Here is a 17478-nt window from a genome sequence, read left to right on the forward strand (position 1 = left end):
GTGTCTCTCCCTCTCTCTCCGTAACTCTTTCAAATACATAAATAAGACTTTTAGAAATTACAAGTTATGTTTTATTTCTACGTTACCTTTAAGGTCTAGCAGCATTAGTTTTAACGCCAAGAAGAAAATGCGTATTAAGAGACGCTCATTTCCCAGGGGGCACGGGGTTTGCCAACGGTCCAGTCTACCTGACTGCTCCTGCAGCTTTACCAAGATGCAGGTTCCCGGCGCCTCTGGCTTGGCGCTGATTCTTGCCTTCCCCGTTTCCCTCGAGGAGCAACGGCTCCCGCAGGTCAGACATGAGAGAGGGGCGAGGGGTGCAGGGGTCAGTAGGCTGGACGCGGCCGCAGGGGGCGGGGCGAGGATACCAGCGAGAGCCCACGACCACGCTCCCAGCGCGACTCGGGGCGCACCTGCTGACGCACTTCCGGGTGCGCCGCGGGTCCGCCGGGTGCGGAGGTGAGTGTGGGGCTGCAGACGCCGTGGGCGGTGCCCTAGTCCCAGGGCGGCAGGTGGGCTTGGGGCGCGCGTCCGCTCTGGGTGGCGCTGGGTGTGCGGTGGCCCGCGCTGGCCGGGAGACCGAGCTTGCCGGAGCGAGTAGAGGGTCGGCCCCGACGCTCCTCGGCTCGCGTTTGGGTTTGGTGGCCGGTTACCTTCCGTCCTGAGGTAGTAGAAGCACCCGACGGCCACGGCCACGAAGCTCCGAGCTTTCAGCTCTGGGTCTGTTCCGGGAAGACGTGGTGGCGCAGCCCGAGGGTGGGCTGTCGGCGGGGTCGGAGCGGCCCGCGGTGACGTCGCACGTCAGTGGCTGGCTGAAGTCGCGCAGGGATCGGCGTCCGTGCCCTCCGCGGTCCTGGCTCAGGGTCACGACGCGGGCGGAGCGGCGCGCGCCCATCCCTGGGCAGAGGCGGCCCTGGCCCTGGAGCCGCGTGGGGCGGGACGAGAGCTCGAACCTACGCGCCGTGGGCTGTGGGTTACCAGTGACGTGAGAGTGGCTTCCCCGGCGTGATTACGGACTTGCGGGCTTCTAGAATACACGGAGATACCAACACAATTTCTAGTCATTCTCCCGTGGAAAACAGGTTTTCTACCGGCAGTGCAGAGTTGGGTTCTGTTCTGATTTTAGCGTTATAGTCTGTGGTCAAAATCTTGTTTTCCAGAGTCCTGTAGCTCTTTTGCTTCACTTAGTGTGGCTCGGCTGATTTGCTGCTGTTTGTGTTTGGTTTGGGGTCCTGTTTGGTGTAAGGATGTGTATCTTCGTAAGATGCGTACTTTCTAACGTATGTGTATGAGCGATGTAAAAGCACCGTGAGTTCACCACCCACTTAGAGAGCATCACCCGTACTGCTGCGTCCGTCAGTGGCCCTCGTTCACCTGGCCCTGCAGGGGACAGCTTACCTAGAAGGAGAGTTAAGCGTAGCCTAAGTGTTTATGAAAAATTATCATGTACGCATAGATCTGTAAACATTGTGTTAATGGCATAATCTCTGGTCTTTTGGGACTTGCTTGATGTTCCATTAGTGAAAAAGATTTGAAAGATTGATACATTATCAGTAGTTTGTTTCCAGTTTTTTGCTATTAAAATAGTGCTGAAAATGAGTATTTTTTGTACGTATGACGTACATGAGTTTTTCTAGAGTATAGTTTTTTTTGTTTGTTTGTTTCCACTTTGGTTTGAAAGGGAGAAAGATCTTCTGTTTGTTGGTTCACTGCCCAGAGGCCCACAGCAACCCGGGTTCAGCTAGACTGAAGCCAAGAGCCAGAACTCAAACCAGGACTCCCACATGGGTGGCAGGGGCTCAAGCCCCTGAGCCGTCAGCTTCTGCCTCCTGGGATGTGGATTAGCGGGAAGCTAGATGGGAGAGGGGCAGCCCGGCACTCCGGTGTGGCATGTGGATGTTGGATGCAGGAGTCTGGAGCGCTGGCCCACGTGGCTCTGCCGCTCTGCCCACCCCGAGGGTGTAGGGTTTAAAGTTAGCCCTGAATGCCAAATTCTTTTCAGATACCTTTGGCTTCTGTTGACAACAGTACTTGTATGTTTATCTTTCTTTTAGTTGTGAATGTAGGGAAAGTACTGGTCTTTATCAATATTGAGCTTTATTTGCATACATATGAAGATCTTAAGATCTTAGTCACTGTGCGTTACAACTGGAATCTATTTCTTACCATTTAGAATGTTTGCATCAGTATTTATAAATGAGATCCTGTCTGTGGTTTTTGTATTAGTGTTTTGCTGCCATAATAAGAATTGAGAACCTTATTTTTGTTGTGTTGTGCTGCAGTTTAAGGTGTTAACATTATTCATTTCTTAAAAATTTGGAAGGGTTTGTTCATGACACATCTAGGCCCAGCGTTTTGTGAGAGTTAGCTCTTTGTTGGCTGCCTTGGTTTCATTAGGTAAAAATAATCAAAAGATTACTTAGAAATCTATATAATGTAATTGGTAGGGTTTATTAGATTCAGCTGGAATTATACATTCTTCCAGCATAGAATAAATTTTCTTTTTAAACACCAGAGAATATTTTAAAAATTTTAATTTACTTTTCTGTGTACTTTTTTTAAATTTTTATTTGAGAAGCAGACAGGAAACAAGAGAGAGAGATACTGGAGATACTGATCCTCTGCTGGTGTACTCTGCAGATGCCCACAATTGCCAGGTCTGGGCTGAAGCTTGGCGCTCAGACCGTCTAGGTGGTGGCAGGAACCAGTTACTGTGGGGCTTCACCACTGCCTGCCAAGGTCTGCTCTAGCAGGAAGCTGGAGTCAGAAAGCTGGAGCTCATTTTCAGACCAAGTACTGTGCTCCGGCATGTGAGTGACTTAACCACTGGGTTGAATGCCCGCTCCAGACTATCTTTATAAATTGACACTTTAGCCAAACTCTGAAAAGTCTGTCAAGTAGAAGATAATAGATCAGGTTATTTAAACATCATGCAATAAAATCATAATTTATGGATAGAAATTAAAAACAGGTAACCCTGGGCTGGCGCCATTGCTCACTTGGTTAATCCTCCGCCTGTGGCGCCAGCATCCTATATTGGGGCCGGGTTCTAGTTCCAGTTGCTCCTCTTCCAGTCTAGCTCTCTGCTGTGGCCCGGAAAGGCAGTGGAGGATGGCCTACGTGCTTGGGCCCTGCACCCGCATGGGAGACCAGGAGGAAGCGCCTGGTTCCTGGCTTCGGATTGGTACAGCGCTGGCCGTAGTGGCCATTTGGGGAGTGAATCAATAGCGGGAAGACCTTTCTCTCTGTCTTTCTCACTGTCTATAACTCTACCTGTCAAATAATAATAATAATAATAATAAAAAGTCCTAAACAGAGATGATTAAAATAGAGTTTCTGACTGGCTGTAAAATTATAAATAAAATATGAACTATAAAAACCTCTGGAGCATGGCTAGTAGTGTATTCAGAGGAAAATTTGTGCCCTTTTGGACTTAAATTGCCAAATTGGAGGAGTGAAAATAAACGAGTAAATCATTCAACCTTAAGAAGATAGAAAAAAAGCCACTTGCAGAAGCAGCATATGGGACAAGGATCTGGTTCTGACAGTCTATTCAGGGACAGAGTGAAGGAGGAGAGTGAGAGAAGGAAGGTGAGCCTGTTAACAGAGAAACCTCAGACAGATAAAATTGAACAAAGTTTAAATCAACAAAGAGTGACCCGGGAAGTAGCACTGTAGGGTAGAGAGTTAAGCTGCTGCTTGTGACACCCACATCCCTTATCAGAGTACCCATGGCAGTGGCAGGGGCCCAAGCACTCAGGCCACCTGCTGCTTTCCCAGGTGCTTTAGCAGGGAGCTGGATTGGAAGTGGAGCAGCTGGGATTCAAACTGGTTCTCTCTCTCTCTCTCTTTTTAAAAATATATATTTATTTTATTTGAAAGGCAGAGTTATAGAGAGGTGGGGGCAGGGGGTGCCTTCCACCCGCTGGTTCACTACCCAGATGGCCTCAACGGCTGGAGCTATGCTGATCTGAAGCTGGGAGCCAGGAGCTTCTTCCGGGTCTCCCATGTGGGTGCAGGGGTCCAAGGACTTGGGCCATCTTCTACTGCTTTCCCAGGCTATAGCAGAGAGCTGGAGTGAAAGTGGAGCAGCCAGGACTCCAGCTGGCGCCCATATGGAATGCCTGGTGGCTTTTACCCGTTATGCCACAGTGCCAGCCCCAAACTGGTCCTCTTTTGAGATACTTGTTTTCAGGTGGCTGCTTAACCTGCTGTACCAGAGCACCGGCCCTGACAGTGTACAACTTGAAGACTGACTTTAGCAGCAGTAAAACATCAGAAAGCAGCCAGTTCATGTGTCTTTGAACACAATGACCAGGAAGCTCCAGGTGGTGGCACTTGGATGATATAGTGCTGTCTCAGAAGCTGAGTCAGAGTCCAGGCCTTGGCTCATTCACTTTCTGAAGGTTAGTGAAGAGGAGTAGATAGCCTGGTCCCTGGAGAGGCCCACCTCCCAAGATCTCTCTAGAGGCTTTCGGATTCTAGAGGGCACTCAGAACGCTGAGCAAACAGACCAGCTGGTGCCTCTCTGGGGCCTGGCTCCCCAGGGCGTGTGTGTGTGTGTGTGTGTTTGTGTGTGTATGGTGAGGGGAGTCATCAGCCCAGCCAGCCTGGCTTCTCCTACAGAGTAAATGAGGATGTTGTTTGTTTAGGGAAAGAGAAATGAGTCAGAGGTCTTGGTAGTGTTCTGTCTGGAACAGAATCATTCCTATTTGAGTCTTTATTCTCCTTTAGGATCTGCATATACTTTATAGATATGCTCTTTTGTATGTGTGACTCGTGACTGAATTGTTAATTTGAGATCCCTGGCGGTACCAGCGAGTGCTGAGCTGGTGTGGAGGTCTCTCCCTTCTGTTGGCACTCCCATCGGATGCAGGCTGCCTGTGGCTCGCATCTTCCGTGAGGGGTGTACTGCCCTGGTGGTGGTGGCTTGCCTCATGCTCACCTCTCTCTGTGTCTTCACAGCCCCAGCCCTTCCCTGGAGGGGAGACCAAGTGATGACAGCCATGCTCTTGACTGCCTGGCCCCAGGTGAGCGCTTCCTCAGACTGGGGAGAACTGAGAAGGGGTGCAGGGGAGCCTTGGGATGAAAGCTGGAACTTGTGGGAGACACTGGCATGGTGATGAGGAGGAGGGAGCAGTGAGCAGAGTTGTACAGCGTCTGTTTGTCATACAGACCCTTTGTGCATGGATGGTCTTTCTCCTTTGTCCAGGAGCACTCCCAACAAAGGGCTGTGGGTGAACGGAGATGTGGACGCTGCTCACGTGGGATACTGTGTGCATGAATGTGGATGGAGAATCACAGAGGACGTGACGCTCAGTGCCAGGGTCGGGGAAGAGGAGTAAGGGACCAGATGGCCGAGAAGCTCGACTGTCCCTCTGATTTGGGCAAAGGAGAAGATGATGGACAGTGAAGTCAGGGGAGAGGAATGATAGGAACTCTTACAGGACGGGATGTCCCCTGGTGTCCTAGTGAGGCGTTCAGTTCAGCTTGAGGTGCAAAGGCTCAGACTGTAGGTTTCGGATAAGAGCTTTTGAGCCTCTCCCCCAGAACACTAAACCCATAAGCCCAATCTTCTTACACGTTCAGGGACTTCATGGACCCCCGAGATGCATCCATGGACTCCAGGTTGGGAATTAGTAATATCGTTTAAGGCTGAGAATGCAGCAGGCCCCAGAGAAGCCCTTTGCATGCATTGCTCAGTCTGGACACGTGTCTCTGTGATTGGTGCTGTGTCCTACTTTATCAACCAGGAAAAAAAATGCAAAAGAATGGGGAGTAAAGTGACATGCCTGGAGTCGTAGCTACTGAGCTGTATGACAGCTCTGGTGACAGTGACAGAATGTGGTCAGATTTGTGACAGCTGGATCTGGTTTTTTTTTTTTTTTAAGGATTTATTTATTTATTTGAAAGGCAGAGTTGCAGAGGCAGAGAGAGAGAGAGAGAGAGAGAGAGAGAGAGAGAGGTCTTCGTCTACTGGTTCACTCCCCAAATGATTGCAGTGGCCAGAGCTGGGCTGATCCAAAGCCAGGAGCTTCTTCTGGGTCTCCCATGTGGGTTCAGGGGCCCAAGGACTTGGGCCATCTTTTGCTGCTTTCCCAGGCCACAGCAGAGAGCTGGATCGGAAGTGGAGCAGCCAGGACTTGAACCGGTGTCCATATGGGATGCCGGCACTGCAAGCAGTGGCTCTACCTGCTAAAGCCACAGCGCCGGATCCAACAGCTGGATCTGGAATTGTTTTCAGGAGCCTTCAAAAGCACCATTTCAGAAGGAAGTTCAGGTGATGTGGCCATCATCAAGGAAAGCAGTTGTTAAAGAGAAGGGATCTGATTCAAGTGGTGCTTATGGCATAACAGTCTTTAGTTTGTGTAGTCAAAGCATTAAGAACTGGAGTGGAGGCAAGGGAGAGGGGAGAGTCAGCAGTGGACCCCAGATTTCTAGGTGAGGTTCCCCTGTGAATTTTGCTGACACCAGCTGAAGTGGGAATTCGAGAAGAGGTGCCCACTTCCTAGGGAAAGGGGGTGTGGTAGCACACAGGGAAGCCATTTAGTTTTTTGCAGAGAAATTCCTTGACTTTTCTAAGGTCCCTCAGAAAGAACTCAGAAACACCTAGAAATGGGACAGAATTGTTGATGCGTAGTAGTCAGCAGAATCCAGGAAGACAGACCCTGCCAGGCTGGAGTGGGCAGAGCAAGAGCCAGGCAGGCTGCAGCTACCAGGGTGGTGAGATGGGCTGGGCAGGTGGGCCTGAGGGCCATGCACAGTATACCCCCGAGTGGCAGAGTTTGTGCTGACCATGTAGTTTAGTGATACAAAGAGGAGGAGTCGAAAGGGTGGCAGTGTAGCAGTCAGTGGGGAGGCTGTCTCCCTTCTTTTCTAAACCTTCTTAGAGAAACTGTGAAGGCTGGAGAGGAGTCAGAAAGAGTTTGGGTGGAACGGTGGAGGGCAGCAGTGAACACAGGAGCTTCAGGGAGGTGTCTGGCCAGAGCAGCGCTGAGCTTCCTTGGCTGCAGGTGCCTGAGTGGATGCTGCACCCCCCCTTGCTTGGGGCCAGAGGTGGAAATTGGGTGACAGATGGGGGCTGGATGAGCTGGAATCATGACCGTACTTTGGGGTGGCTTGTGGTGTGAGGGTGAGGACAAGGTATGGAGTAGGAGAGCTGGGACCTCAGAGCATGAAGTGAGAGTACTGATGGGTCCATCTGTGTCAGCAAGGGAAAGGTGTGTATAAAGGAGAACAGTTGCTGTAGGGAAATTTTCTTTTGGGAATTTTTTTTTTCTTGCAGCTCAGTTTGTGTTACTTTTAAGTGTGAAAAATGGCCTGAAGTTTCTTTTCTGTGAAAGAAGTCAGATACTCTGTGGTTTACTTTCTGATACTTTTTCTCAAGCCTCTCCTGTTATCAATTTTGTGCTCCTACAAGCTCCCTCCCCAATCCCTTATACTGCCCTCTGCCCCTCACCTAGGGCCTGAGCCATGGAATTGGCCCTAGGGCAGCAGGAACCTGTTGTTTCAGAAGTTGGTGACCTTTGAGGATGTAGCTGTGTACTTCACCCAGACGGAATGGGATGGCCTGTCCCCTGCACAGAGGGCCCTGTACAGGGATGTGATGCTGGAGAATTATGGGAATGTGGCCTCCCTGGGTAAGGCCTCTCTCTTCCTGGGACCTAGACTATGCCATTTGGGTTTTCCTGGTTTACTTTCCCATTAAAGGTGCAGGTGGGGTCTCTAGTAGTCCTTTACTGAGCAGGAACCCAAGACTGTTCCTAATCCCTTACTCTTAAAACCTGTTTATAAGGGTGAACCTTAAGCCCTTTTGGGACCAGTGTGAGACTCTGGTGGGACTGCTGTGCACTTGTTATCCACCCATGGAAGCGCTGTGATGGATTCTGAATATTGCAGGACAAGAGTAAAAGTGGTATTGGTTGGCAGAATCTATGTGTTCCTGGGCCCAATCTGGGCAAGATCTGCCTCTCCTACCACTTCCAAAGCTCCCTCACCTTTCATATGTACAACCTCCCCCTACCATTTCCCATAGTCCTTAGCCTTGGAACCCCTCGAGCTCTGACCTTCCCTCTCTATTGCTGAGTCAGTCTGAGAAGAGACTTAAAAGTCATCTGTGGGAGACTGTTCATCTGTCTTCTGCTTCCTTCCCCACTCCAGGATTTCCACTTCTCAAACCTGCTGTGATCTCACAGCTGGAGAGAGGAGGTGAGCTGGTGGTCCCATCCCCACTGACCCCTGGAGCAGGAGCAGGCCCCCAGGGCCTCTGGACCGGTAAGAGAGACTCGAACTGCTCATTATTTGGGGATGTTTAACTCTTGAGGAAGAAAGCCAATGTTAGCAACACATAAACCTGTATAGTCAGCCATACATACAAAATTTTCATAAATTTTGGTGATTTGTAAAGTTGGGTAGATGTTGTTTTGTTTTCACAGTTTGCTGTGTCTGGTTTCAAGAGCAGATGTTTTTTCAAATGCCTCATTTTCTTTTCAGTTCAAAACTTGGAGTCCTACTTTTCTCAGACAAAATTAATGGATTTGGTAATTTTTGAGGTCCTTGCCATTTTCTTTCTTTTTTAAAAGATTTATTTATTTGAAAGTCAGAATTAGAGGGAGGGAGAGTCAGAGAGAGATCTTACATCCACTGGTTCACCCCCCAAATGGCTGCAATGGCCCCAGGGCTGGGCCAGGCCAAAGCCAGGAGCCAGGAGCTTCAATCAGGTCTCTCATGTGGGTGCACGGACCTAAGCAGTTGAGCCATCTTCCACTGCTTTCCCAGGCACATTAGCAAGGAGTTGGATCAGAAGTGGAGCAGCTGGGACTCCAACTGGCACCCATATTGGATGCTGACACTGCAGACAGCAGCTTTACCCAGCACTCCACAGTGCTGCCCACTCCCACCCCCCATTGGCATTTTCTAAGCCTTGTCCATTTAATATGGAGGTTGCAGAATTAACGGCCTTTTAACACAGGAATATGGAAGTGGCTAAAAGCCTGGTTTTAGGATGGACTTTCCTGAGTTCTCATTTCTAGTTTTGTGACTTGGAGCAGGTCAATTTTGAGTTCAGTCAGATTCAATGTTCTTATCTCTGAAAATGGGATGATAATAATAATAATAAAAGGAGGCAATAGTTCTAGTCTTGGATAACAATACAAGTCTTTGAGGTTCCTGCAGTGCATCCTGATCTTAACTGGTGATAGAAATACTGATCTAGTCCTGTGTGTAGACTAATGAGGGTAAGAAATGAAAGAGACCCTAAGCAGACAGGGGGCGTGGCGGGAGGAAGGGACGGCGCGAGGCCTGTGTCAGCAGTGTTGACAGCTTTCTCAGAAATCTCACCCAGTGGCTTCTGTGTAGATCTCATTTGTTGTAATTGTGTCAAGTGGCTGCCGGCACTGTAAGAGGAGATGGGAAATGCAGTTTTTTTGCTGGGCATATTGCTACTCCAAAAAAATGAACATTGTGCTGGTAAAGAGAAAAAGGAGAATGGATACTGGCATCTACCACACTGTGGGATTTGGTAAATAGAAGGTCACTGGTGTGCAAAAGCTGGCAAGGAGTCCAAGTGGTTGATTACATCGGAAGTACACAGATTTTGATCAGTGTGGAAGATGTCCACCCTCAGAAAGCCAATGACATATAAATTAAAACAGTGAGAGATTTCACCTAGCATATTGAGAACAATTAAATTGTATTAAATATCGGTTACAGTGCAGCAGAAGAGGAATGGACTTCTGAAGTGAGTGTGAATGGATGGTTTAAGGAAAAATTTATACCTGGTAACCTAGACGTTCCCTGCTAGGGCTGTAGCCTTCTAAAGCCATCGAAGCTCTAGACAGAAGTGCATTTCACAGAAGCTTATTTATCATTATAGGATTATATATATAAGTTCTGTATACATTATATAATACATGCTTTCATATATGTAATAAAATACTGGAAACAATCAGTTTTCAGTGTACAAGGAATGATCAAATTGAAGTGCCTCTGCAGAATGGAATGCTGTCTGACAACTAAGAAGTTTATTTTTATGGTATATCCAAAGATACTCCAAAATGATCATCATGACTATTAAGGAAGAAAAACATTTTCAATTTTGAAAAAAATACGTAGTTGTTTTTAGAAAAATGATTGAAGAGAAAATGATTGGTGAAGGAAATACATCAGAAGATTGGCAGTTATTTTCAAGTGGTTGTAATTTGGACAACTTTAATTTTCTTTCTTTTTTATTTTTCTTTTTGAAAAAATTTTAAGAGAGACAGACAGATCTACCATCTGCTGGTTCTCTCCTCAAAGGCTGGACTAAAACCTGGAGCCAGAAACTTAATCCATGTCTGCCATGTGGATTAACCAATTAAGCTAATTCCACCCTTTGTAAATTTCTGATACTACAGCTCTCTTTATCAGTTTGAGCCATGATAGCAGCATACCCTAGACTGGATAGGTTGTAAACAACAGAAATTTAAATATTATAGTTCTAGAGGCTAGATGGTCCAAGATGAAGGCGCAGGCAAATTCTGTCAGGCAGGGGTTCACTTCCTGGTTAGCAGACAGCTGTCTTCTTGCAGTATCCTCCCGTGGTAGAAGGAAAGGGAGCAGTCTAGGACCTTTTTTATACAGGGTACTAATCCCGTTCCTGAAGACTCTGCCTCGGCCCTGCCTCCTAGAGTGATTGTTTGGGGGGTTAGTGCTTTAACATAAGAATTTGAGAGAATAGAGAAACTTTCAGTTTATAGCAACAGACAATATTATTATTATTATTATTATTATTATTAAGATGTATTAATTTATTTGAAAGGCAAAGTTACAGAGAGAATGAGACAGAGAGAGGGCGAGATCTTCCATCTGCTGGTTCACTCACCAAATGGCTACAATGGCCAGGGCTGGGCCGATCTGAAGCCAGGAGCTTCATCCAGGTCTCCCATGTGGGTGCAGGCCCAAGGACTTGGGCCATTTTCCCCTGCTTTCCCAGGCACGTTAGCAGGGAGTGGGATTGGAAGTGGAGCAGCGGGGACATGAACCGGCACCCATATGGGATTCTGGCACCCCAGATACTCGCTGTGCCACAGTGCTGGCCTCCAGTATTATTTTTTTAATTGGGAAAAGACCGGTATTACTTTGAAAAAGCTTCCTAGGAAAATACAGATAATTTGCATTTACAGAAGGCAGTTAAAATGAAATATTGAGGCAGAGGATGTATTAAATGTGGTTGAGGAGAAATGAGAGATGAAAAAAATACAGGCAGCATTTTTGGGCCAAGCTTTTGAGAAATTTAAGAATAGATGTGGCCGGCGCCGCAGCTCAATAGGCTAATCCTCTGCCTGCGGCACCAGCACACTGGGTTCTAGTCCAGGTCAGGGCGCCGGATTCTGTCCAGGTTGCCCCTCTTCCAGGCCAGCTCTCTGCTGTGGCCCGGGAGTGCAGCGGAGGATGGCCCACGTGCTTGGGCCCTGCACCCCATGGGAGACCAGGAAAAGCACCTGGCTCCTGCCATCAGATCAGCACGATGCGCCGGCCGCAGCGCACCGGCCGTGGCCATTGGAGGGTGAACCAACGGCAAAAGGAAGACCTTTCTCTCTGTCTCTCTCTCGCTCACTGTCCACTCTGCCTGTAAAAACAAACAAACAAACAAACAAAAAAAACAGATACAGAAATCAGTAGCCCTAAAGATTATTGGGGGGGGGGGGAGCTGGTGCTGTGGCATAGTGGGTAAAGCTGCCACCTGCAGTGCTGTCATCCCATATGGGTGCCAGTTCATGTCCTGGCTGCTCCACTTCCAATCTAGCTCTCTGCTGTGGCCTGGGAAAGCAGTGGAAGATGGCCGAAGTCCTTGGGCCCCTGCACCTGTATGGGAGACCTGGAAGAAACTCCTCCTAGCTCTTGGCTTCAGACCAGCCTGGCTCCAGCTGTTGTGACCATTTGGGAAATGGACCAGGGGTTGGAAGACCTACCTACCTACCTACCTACCTACCCCTCCCTCTCCCTCTCCCTCTCCCTCTCCCTCTCCCTCTCCCTCTCCCTCTCCCTCTCCCTCTCCCTCTCCCTCTCCCTCTCCCTCTCCCTCTCCCTCTCCCTCTCCCTCTGCCTCTGCCTCTCCCTCTCCCTCTCCCTCTCCTTCTCCCTCTCCCCCCTCCTTGTCTTTTCTCTCTGCCTCTGCCTCTCTATAACTGCCTTTCAAATAAATAAATTTTAAAAAATTATTGGGATTATATCAAGGATGTTAGCAAATGATGAATTTTATGATTTGGGGAAACAGGCAGAAGAGAATGGCAATGTTAATGCAGCTGTGTTCTGGAAGGGGTGGGAAGAGATAGGGTCAAATGGGCCTTACACAGCCTTTCTGAAGTAGAGAAAAAAAGAAGTTTAAGGAGAAATGTTGCAAAGCCTAGAGTTTAAATCAGAGTACAGAAACAAAATTCTTTTTTGCTTCTTGGTGCTGCTAAGTGGTTCCCATTGTTGCCACATGATTTTGGAACCTGGCCTTTCCCTTCTTAAGCATTTTCCATACCTTAGAGATAACTAAGAACAAACTACAGAATGTTAAAAAGTATGGAATGGGCCGGCACCGCAGCTCACTTGGCTAATCCTCCGCCTGCGGCGCCAGCACCCTGGGTTCTAGTCCCTGTCGGGGCACCGGATTCTGTCCCGGTTGCTCCTCTTCCAGTCCAGCTCTCTGCTGTGGCCTGGGAGTGTAGTGAGTGGTTGGGACCTGCACCCGCGTGGGAGACCAGGAAGAAGCGCCTGGCTCCTGGTTTCGGATTGGCGCAGTGCTGGCCGTAGCGCCCATTAGGGGAGTGAACCAATGGAAGGAAGCCCTTTCTCTCTGTCTCTCTCACTGTCTATGCCTGTTAAAAAGAAAAAAAAAAGTATGGAATGATGGAAAGAATGCTGATGTAATGGACAAAAATCTAGATTTTGATTCCTCTACTGTTGCTTTTAATCTTTATGTTATTGGTTATGTTTTTTACAGTAGGCTTGCCTTAGGCAGAGTGAGACAGGGGATCTTTTTAATTCAGTTCTTTAAAATTTATAATATTGGCAATGCTCAAAACAGTAAAGAGAAATGTATAAAATCTATCAAAAATGTAAGAAAAAGAGTCTTCCAGACTTACTGTGCCAATTTGCTCCATTTCTTACGTATTCTTCACAGAAGTTTTCTAGGCAGAGAAGGTCATGCACTGCATAACATTTTGGTAAACAGTGGACTGTATTTATGGTAATGGTCTCATATGATTACACTGGACCTGTAAAGTTCCTGTCATCTAGTATTTTCCTATGTTTAAATATGTTTAATTACCCAAATACTTACCATTGTGTTGCAGTTGCATAAAGTATTGACTACAGTAAGATACTGTACAGGAGCAATGGGCTACGCCATATAGCAGATATAGTAGGGAACACCATCTAGGTTTGTATGCGTACCCTCTGTGATGTTTTCACCATGACAGAGTTACCCAGCACATTTTTTGGGACATAGCCATGTCAGAAGTTTTACCTGTCTGTACAGACACCTATATATATGTCTGTCCTGTAAAAAGTCCTCTGATTATTAAGATCCTTTATACAGCACAGTTCTTCTTTCTAACATGGCTCTGACACAACATTTATGTTTTGTGTCTTTAACAGTAGATATTGGTATCCAGACTGGCAATAATTTGGCAAAGGCAACATGTGACAAGAAGGCTAGTACATCATTTGAGCTTCAGGATTTCTCCCAGGAAACAGACTTTTCAGAGGGGCATTTTCCAGAGAAACAACAGGAAGTCCACTCAGCAGGAAATATGAAGAAGGAAAACAGCAGTGTGATTGATGCAGCAGTGAAAGACGAGACAAACCCTGTGGCTGAATGTGTCTCTAATCAAAGCCCAAACTTGTATCTGTGTCATAACCTCACCACTGAAGAGCAGCCCCCTGAGTGTCCAGGATTGAAGAAAGCCTTCAGCTTTGACATACAGCTCATTAAACGTGAAACGATTAATATTGTGGAAAGACCTTTAAAATGTGAAAAATTAGTAGAAACTTTTAGGTGTGACTCTCAACTTAATCAGCATCAAGAGGACTACAGTGGGGAGAAAGCATTTCAGTGTACAGAGTGTGGCAAAGGCTTCAGTGTTAACGCAAAATTAATTTGGCATCAAAGACTTCATGGTGGGGAGAAACCCTTCAAATGTGTGGAGTGTGGGAAAAGTTTCAGCTACAGTTCCCATTATATAACACATCAGACGATCCACAGTGGGGAGAAGCCCTATCAGTGTAAGGTATGTGGAAAGGCCTTTAGCGTTAATGGGAGCCTGAGTAGGCACCAGAGGATCCATACAGGAGAGAAGCCCTATCAGTGCAAAGAGTGCGGAAATGGCTTTAGCTGTAGTTCTGCATATATTACACACCAGAGAGTCCACACTGGGGAGAAACCTTACGAGTGTAATGATTGTGGGAAAGCTTTCAATGTTAACGCAAAACTGACTCAGCATCAGAGAATCCACACTGGAGAGAAACCTCATGAATGCAGTGAGTGTGGAAAGGGCTTCAGGTGCAGCTCCCAGCTCAGGCAACATCAGAGCACCCACACCGGAGAGAAGCCGTATCCATGTAAAGAGTGTGGAAAAGCCTTCAGTAACAATGCCAAACTGATGCAGCATCAGAGAGTCCACACGGGGGAGAAGCCCTATGGGTGTACCGAATGTGGAAAAGCCTTCAATGTCAAAGGGAAGTTAGTCCAGCATCAGAGGATCCACACAGGAGAGAAGCCCTATGAGTGCCGTGAATGTGGGAAAGCCTTCAGGTGTAACTCCCAGCTTCGGCAGCATCAGAGAATCCACACTGGGGAGAAGCCCTATGAATGTAATGAGTGTGGAAAGGCCTTCAACGTTAATGCAAAACTAACCCAACATCAGAGGATTCACACTGGAGAGAAACCCTTTGGATGTAGTGAGTGTGGGAAGTGTTTTACTTCTAAAAGAAACTTACTTGATCACCACCGAATACACACTGGGGAGAAGCCTTACCAGTGTAAAGAGTGTGGGAAAGCCTTCAGTATCAATGCCAAATTAACCAGGCATCAGAGAATCCATACCGGTGAGAAGCCTTTCAAATGTGTGGAATGTGAGAAAGCATTCAGCTGTAGTTCTGACTATATTGTGCACCAGAGAATCCATACTGGGGAGAAGCCTTTCCAGTGTAAGGAGTGTGGGAAAGCCTTTCACGTCAATGCCCATTTAATCCGGCATCAGAGAAGCCACACCGGGGAGAAACCCTACAGATGTGTGGAATGTGGCAAAGGCTTCAGCTTCAGTTCTGACTGTCTTATACACCAGACTGTGCACACTTGGAAGAAGCCCTATTTATGTAATGTGTGTGGGAAAGCCTTCAGGTTTGGCTTCCAACTTAGTCAGCATCAGAGTGTACACAGTGAAGGAAAAGCCTAGCAGTGAGAAAGTTGCAGAAAGCTCCCAAGGTTAGTGCTGAAATGGATCAAGTACCATCAGATTCACTCTGGTGGGAAGCCCTGAGAGAAGTGAATGTGCTAGTCTTCCATGGGAACATTTTTGTTCTGTTTTATTAAATTTTTAATCAGAAATAGATCAGTTGTTACTTGTTTTATACCAACAACCAGTTAAAAATATAATGAAAGAAAATAGCCTATTCCCAGCAGCATCATGAGAAGTTGATTTTCTAGGAATGTGATGACATACAAGAATTATATGGAGAAAATTAGAAATCTTTACTGAAGGCCACCAAAGGAATCTTGAATAAATGGAGAGAGAAAGAGAGACACCTTACTCTAGGATCAGGAAATACATTTCAGAAAGATGTTCACTTTACATAAATTTATTTGTTTAATTTTTGATACCAAGCATGCATTACTTTTGTAAAGGGGAAAATAATAAAGATTTCCTTTAAAATAGAAACATGAGTAAATATTTTTATTTTCATGGAGTGGAGAAAACCTTCTAAGCATCAGATGAAGGCTAGAAACCAACCATAAGGAAAATACTGGTAAGTTACTGTTAAATAAATAAGTTACTGGTAAGTTACAGTTAAATAAATCTGGGCCGGTGCTGTGGCTCACTAGGCTAATCCTCCACCTGCAGTGCCAGCACCCCGGTTCTAGTCCCGGTTGGGGCGCCGGATTCTGTCCCGGCTGCTCGTCTTCCAGTCCTGCTCTCTGCTGTGGCCCGGGAGGGCAGTGGAGGATGGCCCAAGTGCTTGGGCCCTGCACCCACATGGGAGACCAGGAGAAGCACCTGGCTCCTGGCTTCGGATCGGCGGTTGCAGCCATTTGGGGGGTGAACCAATGGAAAAGGAAGACCTTTCTCTCTGTCTCTCTCTCACTGTCTAAATCTACCTGTCAAAAAAGGTTAAATAATTCTATTTTTGTTTTAAATAATCCTAAATAAGGTTAAAAAGTAAGGCACTAATAGTGTAAATGCCTTTGTGGTATATAAGTGTAATATCTCCTGTATAAAGAAGTTTTACCATTAAGAGGAAGATAAATAACCTGTTAATGACAAGGTTGCTTTGTAGAAGATCCAAAAATGACTGTTAAAGTTGGAAAAGTTCAGTCTGTATTACTATAAGAGAAAATTAGAATTTTTTACTCTAAGTATTACTCTAAAAGAAAATTAGTTGTTTTTTGTTTGTTTGTTTGTTTTTTTTTTGCATGTCACATCAGTGTATATTCATACATGGAGTGCTATGCAGTCCTGAAGAGTGACATTTACGGGGCCAGCACTGAGGCGCAGGATGTTAATCCTCCACCTGCAATGCTGGCATCCTGTATGGGTGATGGTTCTAGTCTGCTGTGGCCTGGGAAAGTAGTGAAAGATGTCCCAAGTCCTTGGGCCCCTGCACCCACGTGGGAGACCCAGAGGAAGTTCCTGGCTCCTGTCTTTGGATTGGCTCAGCTCCAGCCATGCAGCCATTTGGAAAGCGAACAAATGGATGGAAGACCTTTCTCTGTCCCTCTCACTGTGACTCGACTTCTCAAGTAAATAAATGAAAAAAAAATTTTTTAAAGTGATGTTTGCTATAGATGCTCTTAAAGTATGAAGTGCAGTCAGGATAGCATGTGAGGGTTTTGTAGGACTTAGAAATGTGTCTCTTGAGGTCTCAGGAAGATCTGCCTTGAATTCTGAGTCTGTGCTTTTCAATGATTCCATAAAAATCTTAGAGGTCTCAAGATACTCTTTAGAAGAAAATCTCTCGCCTACTTGAAAAATGATAAGCAATAAAAAGACCAGTCAGAATTCAAATTCAGGAAACTGAAGAATAGCAGGCATGAAAAAACGGAAAGGAAGCCAAGAAACACAGGGAGGCAAGAGAAGGCAGGAGGACTTCCCCATCCCACAGTGTGACAGGCCATCCCTGCCTGTGAGTTCTTGCAAGCTTCATGGGTCTGCTGCCCTCAGTACTCCTTGGCACTAAAAGCTTATCTGTTCTGAACAGTGCCCCAAAACTAGGAGTTTTCTGCATGTGGGA

General features: G+C 46.7%; 1 protein-coding gene across 11 annotated transcripts; it reads left to right on the top strand.

Annotated features, from left to right (window-relative positions):
- Positions 1 to 116: 116 nt before the first annotated feature.
- Positions 117 to 15908, top strand: ZNF23 (zinc finger protein 23). 11 transcript variants are annotated; one of them, XM_070062704.1, is made up of 5 exons: positions 413 to 459; positions 4966 to 5030; positions 7514 to 7640; positions 8161 to 8274; positions 13630 to 15908. In XM_070062704.1, exons 2-5 carry the CDS (start codon positions 4998 to 5000, stop codon positions 15423 to 15425), a joined length of 2070 nt encoding a protein of 689 aa, XP_069918805.1. In that variant the 5' UTR covers positions 413 to 459; positions 4966 to 4997; the 3' UTR covers positions 15426 to 15908. The 11 variants fall into 11 exon arrangements, with proteins under 11 accessions (XP_069918803.1, XP_069918802.1, XP_069918805.1 ...); XM_051846997.2 differs by having other exon boundaries at positions 414 to 459; positions 13627 to 15908; XM_051847001.2 differs by having other exon boundaries at positions 415 to 459; positions 7464 to 7640; positions 13627 to 15908.
- Positions 15909 to 17478: the final 1570 nt, after the last annotated feature.

This window comes from Oryctolagus cuniculus, chromosome 18 (assembly GCF_964237555.1).
Source record: "Oryctolagus cuniculus chromosome 18, mOryCun1.1, whole genome shotgun sequence".
Lineage (NCBI taxonomy): Eukaryota > Metazoa > Chordata > Mammalia > Lagomorpha > Leporidae > Oryctolagus > Oryctolagus cuniculus.

Excerpts from the sequence above, each read along its gene's own strand:
- ZNF23 (XM_070062701.1), top strand. The coding sequence starts at position 128 with ATGCGTATTAAGAGACGCTCATTTCCCAGGGGGCACGGGGTTTGCCAA. Across the intron at positions 5,031-8,160 it reads TCTTGACTGCCTGGCCCCAG|GATTTCCACTTCTCAAACCT; the intron begins GTGAGCGCTTCC and ends TCCCCACTCCAG. Across the intron at positions 8,275-13,626 it reads CCCCCAGGGCCTCTGGACCG|TAGATATTGGTATCCAGACT; the intron begins GTAAGAGAGACT and ends TGTCTTTAACAG.